Source organism: Eumetopias jubatus, unplaced genomic scaffold (assembly GCF_037043125.1).
Source record: "Eumetopias jubatus isolate StellerSeaLion01/CBP00866 unplaced genomic scaffold, mEumJub1_p1.0 scaffold_16, whole genome shotgun sequence".
Classification (NCBI taxonomy): domain Eukaryota; kingdom Metazoa; phylum Chordata; class Mammalia; order Carnivora; family Otariidae; genus Eumetopias; species Eumetopias jubatus.
Genome location: NW_028274822.1, coordinates 45391957 through 45406980, shown reverse-complemented (window position 1 = coordinate 45406980; position 15024 = coordinate 45391957). Strand labels below are relative to the sequence as shown.

General features: G+C 47.4%; 1 protein-coding gene across 1 annotated transcript in view; it reads right to left on the bottom strand.

The window, feature by feature from the left end:
• Positions 1-1989: 1989 nt before the first annotated feature.
• The window catches only part of KCTD1 (potassium channel tetramerization domain containing 1), an 88858-nt gene continuing 75823 nt past the window's right edge, over positions 1990-15024 (bottom strand). Inside the window, exons 4-5 of the mRNA XM_028098400.2 lie at positions 6696-7001; positions 1990-2931 (exon numbers count right to left, since the gene is read on the bottom strand). Coding sequence (XP_027954201.1) covers positions 2773-2931; positions 6696-7001 — 465 coding nt within the window. The 3' untranslated portion in view covers positions 1990-2772. The remainder of the gene's footprint in view (positions 2932-6695; positions 7002-15024) is intronic.

Below are 15024 nucleotides of genomic sequence, written 5' to 3'. Positions count from 1 at the left end.
AAACAAGGAATAGAAATTAAAAAAAAATTACTGTCATCATTATGGGCCAAATGGATCCTTGTGAAGTGATGTAATAAGGACCTAATATCACCTATACAGTATTCTTGCACAGAAAAAAAAAAAAAAAACCTGATTCTAGAGACCAACCAGACAAATTCAGAGACATTAATAAATATAGCACATAGGCCTTGCTTGATCAGATCCTCTTTCTGGAAAATAAGCACAGCCATAAAGATCCTTATTGGGCTGACGAGTGAAGTTTGAATGTGCACTGCATATTGGGTAATAAAAATAGGGCAAAATACAATTGTGACTCAGTTATATTTTGAATGACCATCTCTTTGCTGAAGATTCTGGGAATCTATGCCAGAAGGCCTCACAGTGTGAAAATTACATGTGCTATGTTTGCTGCATTGGATTGGATTAGAGGTTTTGTACAAAGAATGGGCAGCTGGGCTGTATTTGTATAAATGGGCCTAAAAACTGAGAAGACAGTGGTTGCTGATAATGCACATCATTCTGTGCAGCTGTGTGGGGACAATGCTAACTGCCCAGAGAGTGCTGGGCAAATGTTACTGCCAGGGTGCTTGCTTTATTTCAAGATTTTAGAAACTTTGGCCTAACGAGAATGGATTCCTAGGAAAATCGGAGAGCAATTTCATTGTCTTTCCGGTCCAGCAGGGATGAGCAGGCGGCTGGTGGGAGCAGATCTGGCCATCTTATCTGAGACTGTGCTGTATTAGCCCCAACTACGGGGAAATCAAACAACCATGGGGAAGACTGGCTGGCAGTCTTAGAGTCATTCAGTGTTTGGGCCTCTGTGTTTCAGGGGGTGATAGGAGCCATTAACAGCTTACTTTTAGTTTTAGAAGCCAGAGATATTTTCATTACTAGGGTCCTCAGGCACAGAAATTTTAATTTAAAAAAAGAAAGGAAGTTCAGGATGGAAATCACCTATCACTACAGGAACGTCTCTGCAGCAGAAACACATTATAGTTTACCTGTCAATCTTACCATCATGCCGGGTTTACTGTGAGTATCTGGAATGAGGGAGAGGAAGTAGGGAAGGGAGGTGATGGTGGGGTTCACGGAGGAGCCCCTGGAATCACTAATACCTCGGAAAAGCTGAAGGCTTAATTCCAAAGTGGTACTGAAGCTTCAGGTTTCTTTACCTCTGGGGCTAATAAGAGAGCGACCATTCTGGCTCTTAGATTTTTCCCTCCTTCTTCCAAAGCCACAATGCCATACTTTTGGGATTTTTTTGGACAGGTGTTATGGTAGATTCAAGTTGGCTACAAGTCCTTTGTCACTCTCCCCAGCAGGAGGTAGATTTTATTTTCCCTCCCTTTGAATCTGGGCTGGCTCTGTATCTCCTGAGCCAACAGACTGCCCCAGAAGTGCACTGAGCAGTTTCCGCCCTGGCCTTTCAGAGCATGGCGGCTTCTGCTTCCTTCCTCTTGGAACGCTTATGCCGGGGACACTCCCCCTTATAACTCGGCTCCCGAGCTGGGACGGGGCCAGACCACACAGAGAGGCCCTAAGCCAGTATGGATTGGCAGCCCATGGGAAAGCCATGTAGGACATCACAGCCCAACCTTGCCACAGAAGCAGGCCAGCAAAGGCCAGGCCACTCAGGAGAACCACAGAATCATGAGAGAGAATAAAATGTTGTCTTAAGCTGCTAAGTTCTGGTGTGGTTTGCCCTGCAGCGACAGATAACTAAAATTTATAAAAGAAAAGTTCCCAAGAAGGAAGATTATCTTGCTAACCAGCAAAGAGTAGCAAAGCACAGGTCAGGACACGTGCTGAGTGGGAACGGAACCGTTTAGAACACGTGATCACATTCTTGTCCTTTTGCGGGTTTGACCTCAAAACTGGCGTCGGCTCTGAGGGCCTCTGTCTGATGTTCAACACAGAAAACTCAGAAAAAGAAAAAAAAAATCTCATTTTAATATAGCCTCATCCCCACACGTGTGTTTCACACAGACCTTATTTTTTAAAGAGTTTATTGTATTTAATACATTATAAAATTTGAAAAATTGTAGGAAAGCAGCAGACTCAAACTGGAGCAACTCTAACAAGTAATAATTCTGGCCCCTTTGCAAAACTGATCAGTTTAAAAACAAAGTAATGTTCACATCTGTGAAGGCGGACGAAAAAGTGTGACTTCTGTACAAACTACGTTTAAAATTTCATGTCTAATGTCTTTCGAATGCAGTGTGCTCATGAGGGTTTTTCTGAAGTCCTGCCCGGTCCCGCTTAAAAGAGAGGACATGAAGCCTCCGTATGCAAATAAACTCCATTCAAGGTGTTTTGTGTTTAAAAAAAAAAAAAAAAAAAAGGAAAAAGATGAAAAGGAAACAATGGATGGCTGTTGGCAATGGAAACCGTAAGGAGATGCGTCCTCACTGCTCATGGCTTGTACATTGGTCGGGGGCCTCGGGAGGCCCGGGACACCTCACGGCCATCACAGCACCAACTGTAGCTACCACCTTTTTAAAACTTTTTTTTTTCCTTTTTTTGCATTTCCTACCTTTTGACATATATATATATTTATATATATTTTTTTACACCTTGAGGATATCACTATTCCAATTGTTCTCATATGAATACAGGTGTGGTCTCTATTGGATATAAATGTGTCTTTTTATTCAATTTTAGGTCCAGGACTTGGTTTGCTGTCCCAACTGCACATAAATGTCCCTTTTTTTGTTTGTGTTACTTGTTGCGTACGGTTTTCTTTTTTCCTTTTTGCATAAGAAATTTGTCCATTTAGTCCAGAGGCTCCTGCTTTATCCGGATAACGGAGGGCACACGGGGTGTCCGCCTCAGCTCCCGCCGCAGGACGTACTCACTGAACTGAGACGAGTCTACTCCTCCTCCACAGGAGCCCACGATTTCAAATCCCCTCTGCTGCAACCTCTCGAGGACCTGCACGGGGCCAAGACAAGCATCCTGGTTAGCGGGGAGATGGGTCCTCTGGCCACACACACAGCCCAAAGAAGTGTCCTGAAGTTTGAGATCTTGTGCAGCCCGGGTCACTCTTACCCAACCCCCAAGTCTCTTGAGTTGCTGCTTTTGGTGGAAGACCCTGGACGGAAGGGCAGGAGGGAGGGAGCATCGTTTCCAAGACTTCAGATGCGCCTTTCCATGCCTGCCATACACGGGCCAGCTCATTTAATGGTTACGACCACCCGGCAGTATGGGTGGTCAGCCCATTTCATACATGGGGAAACTGAGGCTCCCAGCACGTCAGTGATGGGATTGGGTTTCCAACTCAGGTCTGTCTGGCCTCAGATGCCACATTTCTTGCAACGTGCAACACTACCTTCTCTGCAAAAAGAGAGGGTTCACATTTCAAATCTCATCACTAAAATATCGTCAAGGAGATGATAAATGATATGGCCACACGCTGATTTTATCTGAATTTACTCAGCCAGTGATTCATTCTCAACTCATTCACCCTCAGCTCTGCCCCTGTTGAAGGCTGCCAGTACGAACTTAATATATTTCAGTTTGGAAGACCGATATCATTTCAGTAGCAGAACCAATGGACTGCTGAAGACAGTCAAGGTTTATCCACAGGTTTTCAAGTTTATGGCGTCTGAAATAGATTTATTGCCCTGTGTGCATTCAGAGAGGCAAGCATAAATGCAACGGTTAAATATTGGAAAACACACCCAAAATAAAGATATTCTAAACTTCTCATGTAATAATCACTTCTCATAATCTCTTCAATTTTGAAATCAAATACCTAATGCCAGAAAGATCCCTGGGTCGGTCACCTACAGGTCTGACAGCCTTAAATGCAGGAAACAACTCCTACACTCTTAGATAGGCAAAAATACAGAAAATTGATCTAGAGCATCGTTTCCCTAGAAATCCAACAGACACTGGACTTGCAAATGTTCCCTGGGCTTCTGGGTAAAATTAAATTGCTTCTCTACCACTCTAAAGGGATGACAACTCAATCATAGCTTAAGAAAAAAAAAGCCTGGCTCAAAATTTTTTAGGGGGGAATGAAGTGAAATGTTATTAAATTAACTTTCCAAAATTTGCTCAATGTAAGGTGAACCCTTACTGTTTCTCTTTAAATTATTATTTTTTGGTCACCTTCTATGTGGAATGTAATTTGCTAGTTTGCAAAATAGCTAACTAGAGATTGGAAAACAGTATGCTTTTTAAAAACTCAAACTTCAAATGCTGGCAAATTAAAAAAAAAAAGTTCTTATGAGAACAAAATAAACACTCTACCCTGCAGTGCTCTAGTTCTGTAGCTATATTCACAATGCATATACATACCAGTCAGCAAAGGGACAGGATGAAGAAAATAATCCCTAAATTCAAAATCAAGAAGTGCTTTGGTGGCAAGTCAGTAATAGAAAGGTGAAGACCCAAGAGCCCACTCTTAAGATTTCCCCAGCAGAGGCAGGAACAGAGCCCATCAGCAAGAAAAACCCCAGTTTGCTCGGCCAAACCACTGCACTGGAAAGGATTCTTTGCCTTGATTGGAAGAGGAATTACAAAGGTAGAAAAAGCCATGAACAATGAAGCACCCAACTCTGGTATGGTCGGTCTTGCAGTGTTGTTAGGTTTGCTAAATTGTTGAATATGGAAATCCCTAAGCTTCCTCCCCAAATAATATGATCATCATTCCATATGACCCAATGTTACCCTGGATGTGATCAAAGCTTATTTCAATGTCATGCAAACTGCTACGCTCCTTAGCCAGTTCTTTTTAAACATCAATTTGTGAATAGCAAAATTCCTTAACAATAGTGATCACTTGAGAATATTAACATCACTCCAGGGGTGGGTTGGAGTATCAGGTCTTGTGCATCTTAGCCCAAAACTTCTGGATGCCTAGAGCACAGTGCCTATTTTCTTGGTCGGTGGAACAGGAAGCTAGAGTCATCGACCGTGTCATGGTCACATCACGGCTGTGTCACCGACGATGTTAATCCAGATTAAAACGTTCTCATCTGATCAGACTTGAATAACTGGGAAACTTGTCAGGCATATGAATTTATTCCATGGCTTTTGTGTGAGATATGGAGCCCTAGGGAAGCAATGCTGTCTGTCATCTGATGGGCGCTGCCCCCGCCTCCATCTGGAGGGAAGCTGGGGCAGGCTGTGTGTGTGGGAGGCGAAAGGCTTTCAGAGCTTTAGAGGCTGTGATGATAAGTAGCAGAGGCCCCGCTCGGGAACACAGGGTGGTGCGGGGTGCACCTCTGGCCCCATCCAACCCAGCGGCTGCCATGCTCTCGAGTGTCTTGCCAGTGCTCCTGAGACGCTGCTTCTGCCAGTTTCTCCTGCTCTTCTGTCCTCAAGACATCTGTTCATAAATTTTAAACATTATAAATAGTTGTGGAACAATCTCCAAGAGGAATGGTAGAGTGGGTGCTTCTAGTCTTTGAGCTGTGGGAGAGGTTTTGTTGGGTCAATCCTGAACAAAGTCATGGGTCCACTCCAATTAAAAAGAGCCGGGGGAGGGGACCCCAAGCCCTTACTCCATTGACTTGAAATTGTTTTGAGTCATATAGACCTGGAGCCAAGACATAGGTATGTCTCCACTTTCTCCTCAGCAAGATGGGGGATTCACAGTGCTCACCTGTTAGGGTTCTAAGAAGACAAGGCACATACCACCCTTGGCCCAGAGCCACCACACATTAGTTAAGATGATGAACACACCCACCAACGTGTAAGGGACATGGCACCTCACATGTGAACCAAACTTCTGAATTCCACCCCTAAGTCTCCTTCTGCCGTAGGTTTCTGTCTCAGAAAATGGCCATTCCATTCATCTAGTTCCCCTGTCAGAAATCTGTCATCCTTGGTTTCTTAGAACCCGCAGCCATTGTCAGAGAACCTTGTTAGCTCTATGACACTCGAGATATTCAGAACTGGACAGTTCTCAAACGTTGCTAACTGGTCCCCTGGCTTCCACCGTTTTCCATCTGCTGCTGGAGTATTCATTTTCAAATCTGAGTTACATCATGCCACACTTTTGCTCAAATTTTTCAAGTGGCTTTCCATTTTACTGACACAAGCAAATGATCCCAAACCAAAATAAACTGAAACAAACAAACAAACAAAATCCCAGAGTGCTTACCACTGCCCAAGAGGCAATCCATGATCTGTCCCTGGCCACCTGCTGGCCTTGTGTCTCAGCGCTCCCTATCCCTGACACTTGATCTTCAAGCCCCATGGGCTCTCCGGATACTCCTCAACATGACAAGCAGACTCCTACCTCGGGGTCGTCGCAACTTCCTGGTCCCTCTGCCTGGGATAGTCCACCCCAGCTGTCCTCGTCTCACCACCTGACCAACATTTTTTTTTCCTCATTAAACTTTTGTTTTAATGGGTCTGCTGGTTACTGTTTGCTGCCCCACCACCATCCCCTCGTCCTTCTCAGAATGTAAATTCTGGGAAAATAGAGCTATGGTCTCTTTCTCCGACTTCTAGATCTCCAGTGCTCATACCAGCACTGGGCACATAGCAGATGTTCAACAAACACCTGGGGAATGACTGAATGAGCGCGTAGAGGGTGCACGCGCTTGCTTGCCTACCCAACGGAAGTGAGGCCACGTGAGAGTTTCCCAGCTCCCTGGAGGGAAGGCGCTGTGTGAAGGCAAGGTTAAGTAACAGCATTAAGAGCGACACTGGACGCCACACAGTGTGTGACAAGGCTATACCTGGACCGAGTTGAGGTGACAGTAGCCGTTCAGTGGAAACCTGATGACATGCGTTGAGTCATGATTCCAGCCTGCGTTGACAGAGTTACACATCACGTCGCCGATCTCTGGGAACACTTCTTCTATCAAGGATTTGTCACCGCTGAGCGTGATCCTTTCTCCGAGGTCTGGGGCGACTCGCACCACTAGGCACTCACAGGGCCTTGAAAAGCGACCAGTTTCTCTGTCCTGCTTCCATCTTTCCATCTCCAACAACATGGGCTGAAGCTGAAAATATTTTGCCTCTTCATATAACAAAGTATAGTCCTGGAAAAAAAAAAGGGGGGGTATTTCACAGTGCAAAATACAAACAGGAAGCACTGAAAATGTCCACAGATGAGGGGTGATTTTCTTCCATCTCTGTTATTTCAATAATCAAATCTGCGTGTAAGTTTTTCACTTACCACACCTTTGTGCATGCATTCATTCAGCGATGATAAACGGAGTGTGAGGGTATCAAGGGCCAGGCAGGCCCTCTTCTAAACGCTCCCCGTGAATGAAGTCCTATAACTCCCACAACCGCCCCGTGAATTTGGAACCATTATTATTCCCCTTGGGCAGGCGAGAAAACGGAGATGAGAAAGGCTGAACCCATGACTTCTCTCTTTCAGCAGAAGAGTGCCTCCGGGTATTCAAAATTGGTGGGGGTGAGAACCCACTTCACGTCCTCGCGAGGGAGCTACGCCTAGGTTGCGGTGAGGGAGGCGCAGGCGCACTATCCACGGGGAGCCCGCGTCCCCTGTCGGGTTCACCGCAGCTCAGACCGCTTGGTGGGAGGCAGGGGGCGGCGCCGGGGGGGGGGGGGTGGGTGGGCTGCAGAGGGTGGCGGGGGGGTGGGGTGGGCTGCAGAGGGTGGCGGGTGGGCGTCTGCAGGGCGTGCACGCTGCTTCTACCTGAGCGTGGGTGCCGATCTCTGACGGTCTGGGGGAGGCTGACGCACCGCCCTGGGCCGGCTATCGGCACTGCCACCCTCAAGTGAGCCCACGATCCCTGCAGGACAGAGGTGCCAGGAAGGAAACCCGTCCCTTTCTGAAAGCACAGCCACCATTCTTTGAGCATGGCTTCTTTCTTCTCTTCCTTAAAAACAAATCTACTGAATTAAAGCAGAAATCTGGCAAGCGGGTATTAAAACACACACACAAGTCACTGGATGGGAGGACAAGGGAGGCTGCGGGGGAGGCAGCGACGTAGGAATGATGTTATCACACGGGGCAATATTATGTCTACACGTAGCTATGACCACAATCATCTCGGGGTGGGAGGCAAGTGGACACCTGTCCAGGCATGTTGACTGAGGACGTTTTTGTTTTAATTATTTATTTTTGACAGAGAGAGAGCACAAGCAGGGGGAACAGCAGAGGGAAAGGGAGAAGCAGGCTTCCCGCTGAGCTGGGAGCCCCATGCGGGGCTCGATCCCGGGACTCCGGGATCATGACCTGAGCCGAAGGCAAACGCTTAACCATCTGAGCCACCCAGGCGCCCTGACTGAGGCCGTTTTAATGAGCTGACACGGGCGTGTCTGAGGTCCTTCCCGGCGGGAGCTAGCCAAGGGGCGGTGCCTGCAGCACAGCCGACACCCAGAGCCCGGCGCTGCCAGAGCCTCCGCCATCCGCACGGGACCGAGCGCGGCGGTGATGACCACAGGAGAATGGGTTTTATGTGGCACTTGGCTCTCTTTCTTGCAAATTAAGCAGCAGCAGCAGCGGCTGGGGCTTCCAGAGAAAAACGTGGAGAGGTGAGAAAATGCCAGCGGGCCTGCAGCTGGCTCTTCCACTTTGTGTCGAAACATTTGGGCCAGGGGAAGATGCTGTCCCAGACACTCCTCTGCAGCGTGGCCCGCTTCTGTGTTCTGCTCTGTCCTGGCCACCCCATTCTTACAGGGTTCCCCGCTGGAGATGATCTTCCTTTCACATACTGGCACCTGCTTTGCTCCCCCCGCCCCCGCCCCGCCCCGACGCACAGGAGGTACTGTTTGCTTGAGGTGAGCACCAAGCTGAGGTGTGGCCACTCTTAAGACAGGACAGAACTGAGGCCCATCCGCAGGTTTGAGGGCAGGAGTGGGGAGACTGCCGGTTTCTCCCGGGTTCCTGGGACCCCGTGTGGGGGCCTTGCCGTCTCCTTAGTACATCAACTGTGAGACAGTGACCTCGATCCTTTACTTACTTATCAAGATGACAGCTCGCAAGGAGATTGAAAAACAGCATTGACAGTTACACAAGCAACAGAAGTGAGAATTTCTGCTACTGCTTTTTATTTTCCTTTGAGAATTAAAAATTGTAGCACAAGGAAGGATCTGGACTCCAGTGAAAATATGTCATTAAGTCTTCAAATCCGAGACTGCTAGAGCAGTCTTATTGACCAGCCTTGACCTTATGGAGGAATCCTTTCAAACACTGCTGAATAGTGACCATTAGCCTCTGATTCAATGCTTCCAGTGACGGGAAGCTTACAATCTAACAGGGCACAGCATTTACTTTGTGGGCTGCTCTGATTAAACTTCTGGAAACTTCTTGGTTAGAATGACCTGAATTTCACTGTAGTTCCAACTTATTCAAATTCTGCCACCTGGTGATCCTAAACTTTCTTTGCCATGTGAACCCTTCACACATTTGAAGACAACGGTTATGTCTTTATATCATTCAGGCTGAAAATACCCAATCTTTTCAGCTCCTTCTCATTTGTTATGACTTAGAAGTCCTTCGACAACTGGTACGTGCTTGACTTCGCCAACATAGTTCTGAAAACCCAAACCGGAACCGAATGTAACATTTCAGATGTGATCTAATGAGTGCACTGTAGAACCTTTGTTTGGCTGGACACTCTAACCACTCCTAAAGCAGCCTGCATTCTCATCTTATGGCTGCTGTTATTACCACACACTGAGCGGCTTAAAACCATACAAATTTATTCTCTTATAGTTCTGGGAGCTGGTCATTAAGGTGGTGTTTCTTCTGGAAACTCTAGAGGAGAATCCATATCCTTGCCTTTTCCAGCTTGCACAGGCAGCCCACATTCCTCGGCCTGGGGTCCTCATCACTCCCGCCTCTACTACTGTCCTATCTTCTCTGACTCTGACCCTCCTGCTTCCCCCTTTCACTTGGAAGGACCCTTGTGAGCACCCTGGACCCAGCTGGATGATCCATGATAATCTCCCCATCTCAAGACCCTTCACTTAATCACATCTGTACAGTCCCTTCTGCCATGTAAAGTGACATACTCCTGGCTTCCAGGAATTACGACGCAGACGTTTTTTGGGGCCATTACTCTGCGTACCGCACAGCATAAGGCTGTATTAACCTTCTTGGTTGTCTTTTTACCTTATCAGTTTACGTTCTGCTTACAGTGAAGTCTCCGCACCTTTTCACAAGAGCTGCTATTGAATGAGGTCCTCCTCTTACGGCATTTGTGAGAAATTTTAAATCCTCCATTAGTTATCCCTCTTCAAATTACCTACCATAGGTTCTGAATTTGCTCCACCATACTGAGAAAATGTAAATTCTTTCGTCCAATGTTCTGCTCCCTCTCTCATTTTCTTGTCATTTTGAACAGGGTGTTCTTTTTCTGTATGTGAATCATTTTTTAAAAGTAATGACAGGACAGGGCTACTTGTAGGCCTTGGTTCAGGTTGATGCTCAAGTAATAAATTAAAACTCTGGATTCTGGCTATTCGAACAGTTATAAAACCTCTAATTCTGAGATCAGCCAGCCCCCAATTGTGGCATTTGCTGGATGTCTGGTTGAAATACCGTGTGTTTGGGTGGGCCTCCAAGGGGAAGGCTGGACATGTGGGAGGGGCCCCAGTCTCCCTACTGCCCAGAGATTCTCCTTATCTACAAAATGAGAGGAATAAATCACAGTGAAGTCGCTACCAGGCCTGATATTCTGAGTCTATATTCATGACAATGTCCTGATCCACTGGTCTGTCTACCGTAACCTGAAGGTTATAAGGCTGGCAGGAGTTGGGGTGACAAATCCCCTATGGTGACTCTGAATCCTCACCACTTTCTTTTTCCCTCTGAATTCACAAGCCACATGGGTAATCCACTCTGAGGTCTAGCCACGGATTGACAGAGTGCCTCCCTATACAATGCTGCTCATGTTTAGCGTTCTCTGCTCCTGGAAAATTAGGGGAACACTGGCCCTGATTAGACTTTTGGCCCCGCTCAGTGATTTCTCAAGGATTCTGCCAGTGGTTTTTAAAGCGTAAAGAGGTCCCCTGAAGGTCATCCTGTACCCTGGGATGTATCTCACGGGCCTGGCCTTGAACTACCTCAGGCCACCAGGTGTTCTTGACCATCTCTACTTGACCATCTGGCTCCATCTCTCCCTTTACCGTGCCGTCCCTTCTGGTCTCCGGGGCAGAGTGCCGTCTGCGCTGGGCCAGTGGACGCTGGGCTCCGCTTGGCCATCAGCCCCCCAACGCTCACTTGCCTTCAAGCGTCTGCCAGCTCCAGAACTAAAAAGGCCCTTTTGTTGTTGTTACCATTTTCTGCACGGTTAAGCTCACACCGGCCATTCGTTTTCTTGGCAGGCTCCTTCATATTCGTCTTTCTCTACTTCCTAACACACGCTTCTAGTCTCGGCTCATCAGAGAACGCCCTGCAGAGCAGGCTCACTGCCCACAGCTGCTTTCCTTAGGAACCTCGTCCTCCTTTCCTTCCTCAATCAGGATCATTGAATTTTATTGTCTAAATCCCACATATTTTAGAGTTTTATCAAGTTTCCCTTTAGACTCTCTGACCTTGTGCTCATTTTCTTCTGCTCTCTGAATCTTTTGAAATCTTCTTTCCTTACACCTTGGTTCCTATCTGGCAACACCCACCATTCCTTTCTTTGGCTTTTACAACCTGTAGACAACTCAGTCTCTTATCCCCAAGGTATGAAGCGGAAATGAGCAGGACCTTATGTGGCAGCAGCACGTTTGGCCCCAGACCTTCCTACCTACCTTTCTTCCTTCTTTCTTTCCTCCCTCCCTCCTTCCTTCCAAGATTTTGTTTATTTATTTTAGAGAGAGAGAGAGAGAGAGAAAGCATGAGCAGGGGGAGGAGGGCCGGTGGGGGGGGAGAGGGAGAGAGAATCTCAAGCAGACTCTGAGCTGAGTGCAGAGCCCCACGGGGGGCTCCACCTCATCACGACCTGGGCCAAGACCCAAGAATCGGATGCTCAACCAATGGAGCCACCCAGGCGCCCCTGGCCCCAGATTTTCTTTTGAGGGAAATGAACCCAAAGCATCCACATATGCTTTCAGCAAAGCAACTCCAGAATGTACTAGATGCCATCATCCCTCTGCCCTGCTTCCGTACCAATTTTATCTTCTCTCATTTAGAAAGCATCATTCATATTTCTTGCTTAACTTCATATCCAGATAAAGGAAAATAGATTATTCAGACCTATTATCATGTTTAAATAATTTTAAAATCCCAGAATATGTATTTTTAAAATAATTTCTTTTTTGGGGATTTACAGTGGTTTTTTGAGGCACAGAAAGATCAAGATCCCATTTTACAGACGAATAAATTGAGCTTTGCTAAGACCCTGGAGATCGGTACATGGAACAAGAACGTAAATACGGGAGGACGCCAAAATGCAAACGGACCATGTTTTGAAAGCTTATCTCTTGATTAAATATTTGGAATTCAGAAAACATTCTCCCTAGAGGGAGGAAAGGGATGTAGACTGTTCATTAGTTTCCAATTGCTGCTGTAAGAAATCACCACACATTTGGTGGCTTAAAACAACACAGACTCACTCTTGTACGGTCCTGGCAGTCCAAAGTCTGAGATGGGGCTTAGGACTAGCTAGTTGAGCTGCCTTCCTTCAGACGGCTCTGGGTGGGTGGGGGGCGGGGGGGGATGCGCCTGGCTCAGTGGTTAAGCGTCTGCCTTCAGCTCAGGTCATGATCCCAGTGTCCTGGGATCGAGCCCCGCATTGGGCTCCCTGCTCCATGTGAAGCCTGCTTCTCCCTCTCCCACTCCCCCTGCTTGTGTTCTCTCTCTAGCTGTCTCTCTCTCTGTGTCAAATAAATAAATAAAATCTTAAAAAAAAAAAAGAAGAAGGCTCTAGGGGACAATGGCTTTCCTGGCTCTTTCCAGCATCCCGGGGCGGGGGGGGGGGGGGGGGCGGGGGGGGCGGGGGGGCGAGGCTGCCTGCATTCCTTGGCTCCTGGCCAACAATCACATTACTTCCTTCATCACCTCTTCTCTGACTCTGACCCTCCTCCCTCCCTCTTTCACTTATAAGGACCTTTGCGATTCCACTGGGCCCACCTGGATTATACAGGATAATCTCCCCATTTCAAGACTCTTAATCACATCTGCAAAGTCCCTTTGGCAACATAAGGTCATCTATTCGGGGAATTAGGATGTGGACCCCCTTGGGGGTCATCATACAGCTCGCCACACACATTTACTGGTTCCACCAAACAGTTCAGAGGTTTATTTAACTCCTAATGGCCTTGAAGTTTTATACAGTAGTTGGCACATCCTTCCACTCAAAAGCAACTCAGCCACTTGTTCATTTTAAAATCTGTTCATGTGCCAGACGCCATGCTAGATGCTGTGGGTACAAAGAGGGTTTTTCTCTGCGGAACGTGTCCAGTTCATCCTGGGAGCTCTGGGACCTCCTCCACATGGCTCCAGGGCCCCCCAGGCAGTGCCTGGCTCCCCAGAGGTCAGGGGATGTATATATCAAGGGGCCCACAAAGCAGGGGCACCAAGAAAACGAGGGAAATGAAGGATTTTATATTTTACATTTCAAAAATAGAATCGAGGTAGTAGTCAGAAAAAAAAAAATCTCTGCAGGACTTAACTTCCTTTAGTTTTAAAATTTTGGGGTTTTTGTTTGTTTTGTTTTGTTTTTTTTGGTGGGAGGTGGGCCACCATAGACTTTCCAGTATTTCAGGTTTGGGGTGTCTAAAATTCTTAATTTCCCTGGCTCTGCAATACTTTTTTTTTTTCTTTAAAAGGACTTAGTATTTTTACAGACGTTTTAGGTTCACAGTTAAAATTGAAGGGAGGGCGCCTGGGTGGCTCAGTTGGTTAAGCGACTGCCTTCGGCTCAGATCATGATCCTGGAGTCCCGGGATCGAGTCCCTCGTCGGGCTCCCCGCTCAGCGGGGAGTCTGCTTCTCCCTCTGACCCTCCCCCCTCTCATGTGCTCTCTCTCTCATTCTTTCTCTCAAATAAATAAATAAAATCTTTAAAAAAAAATTGAAGGGAAAGGGGTGCCTGGGTGGCTCAGTCAGTTAAGTGTCTGACTCTTGGTTTCCACTCAGGTCCTGATCTCAGGTTGGAGACAGAGCCCTGCTTGGGGTTCCATGCTCAGCGGGGAGTCGGCTTCTCCTCTCCTTGTCCCTCTGCCCCTCCCCCAGAGCGCTCTCTCTCTAAAATAAATAAAGTAAAATCTATAAATAAATAAATAAACAAATAAAATTTAGGGGCTCAGTTGGTTAAGCGACTGCCTTCGGCTCAAGTCATGATCCTGGAGTCCCGGGATCGAGTCCCGCATCGGGCTCCCTGCTCAGCGGGGAGTCTGCTTCTCCCTCTGACCCTCCCCCTCTCATGCTCTCTCTCTCTCTGTCTCATTCTTTCTCTCTCAAATAAATAAATAAAATCTTAAAAAAAATTAAAAAAAATTTAGGGGAAAGTACAGAGACTTCCCATACACCCCAGTCCCCACACATGCACAACTTCCCCATTCTCAACATCTACCACCAGAGTGGCGCATTTGTTACAACTGATGAACCTACATGATCACCCAAAGTCCACAGGTTATATATACTAGGATTCACTTTTGCCATTGTACATCCTACGGGTTTGGACAAATGTATAATGACATGTCCCCACCATTCTGGTACCAGACAGAGGAGCTGCCCGACCCTCTGGGCTCTGCCTGTTCATCCCTCCCACCCCCCAAGCCCCTTTCCTTTCTTCAAAGCCCAGAAAGACTGGCCCACCTGCTCCTTTTCCCCCTGCTACCATGTGAGACTTCTGGCCAGGAGGCTGCCTCCTTCCCACCCAGCAGCGCCAACTTTCAGCTTCTCCTGATTACTCCTGTGTCTCTGGGGGGAGGATATCCAGCCTGACATTTAGCCTGACGCCCAGTGAAGGAAAAAGAAGCAGTGGCAAGGTGGCCCCTCTCCACCTGAACGCAGACCGATCTGCATTCTTAAGCCACACCCTGGCTTGGCAAGTCACCTGGATACTAACGCAGGGGTGAGGCCTGATGTGTAGGGCGGGGCGAGGGCAGGGGCTAGAGATGCTATCTGAGATGGTAGCGGGGCTGCCGGCTG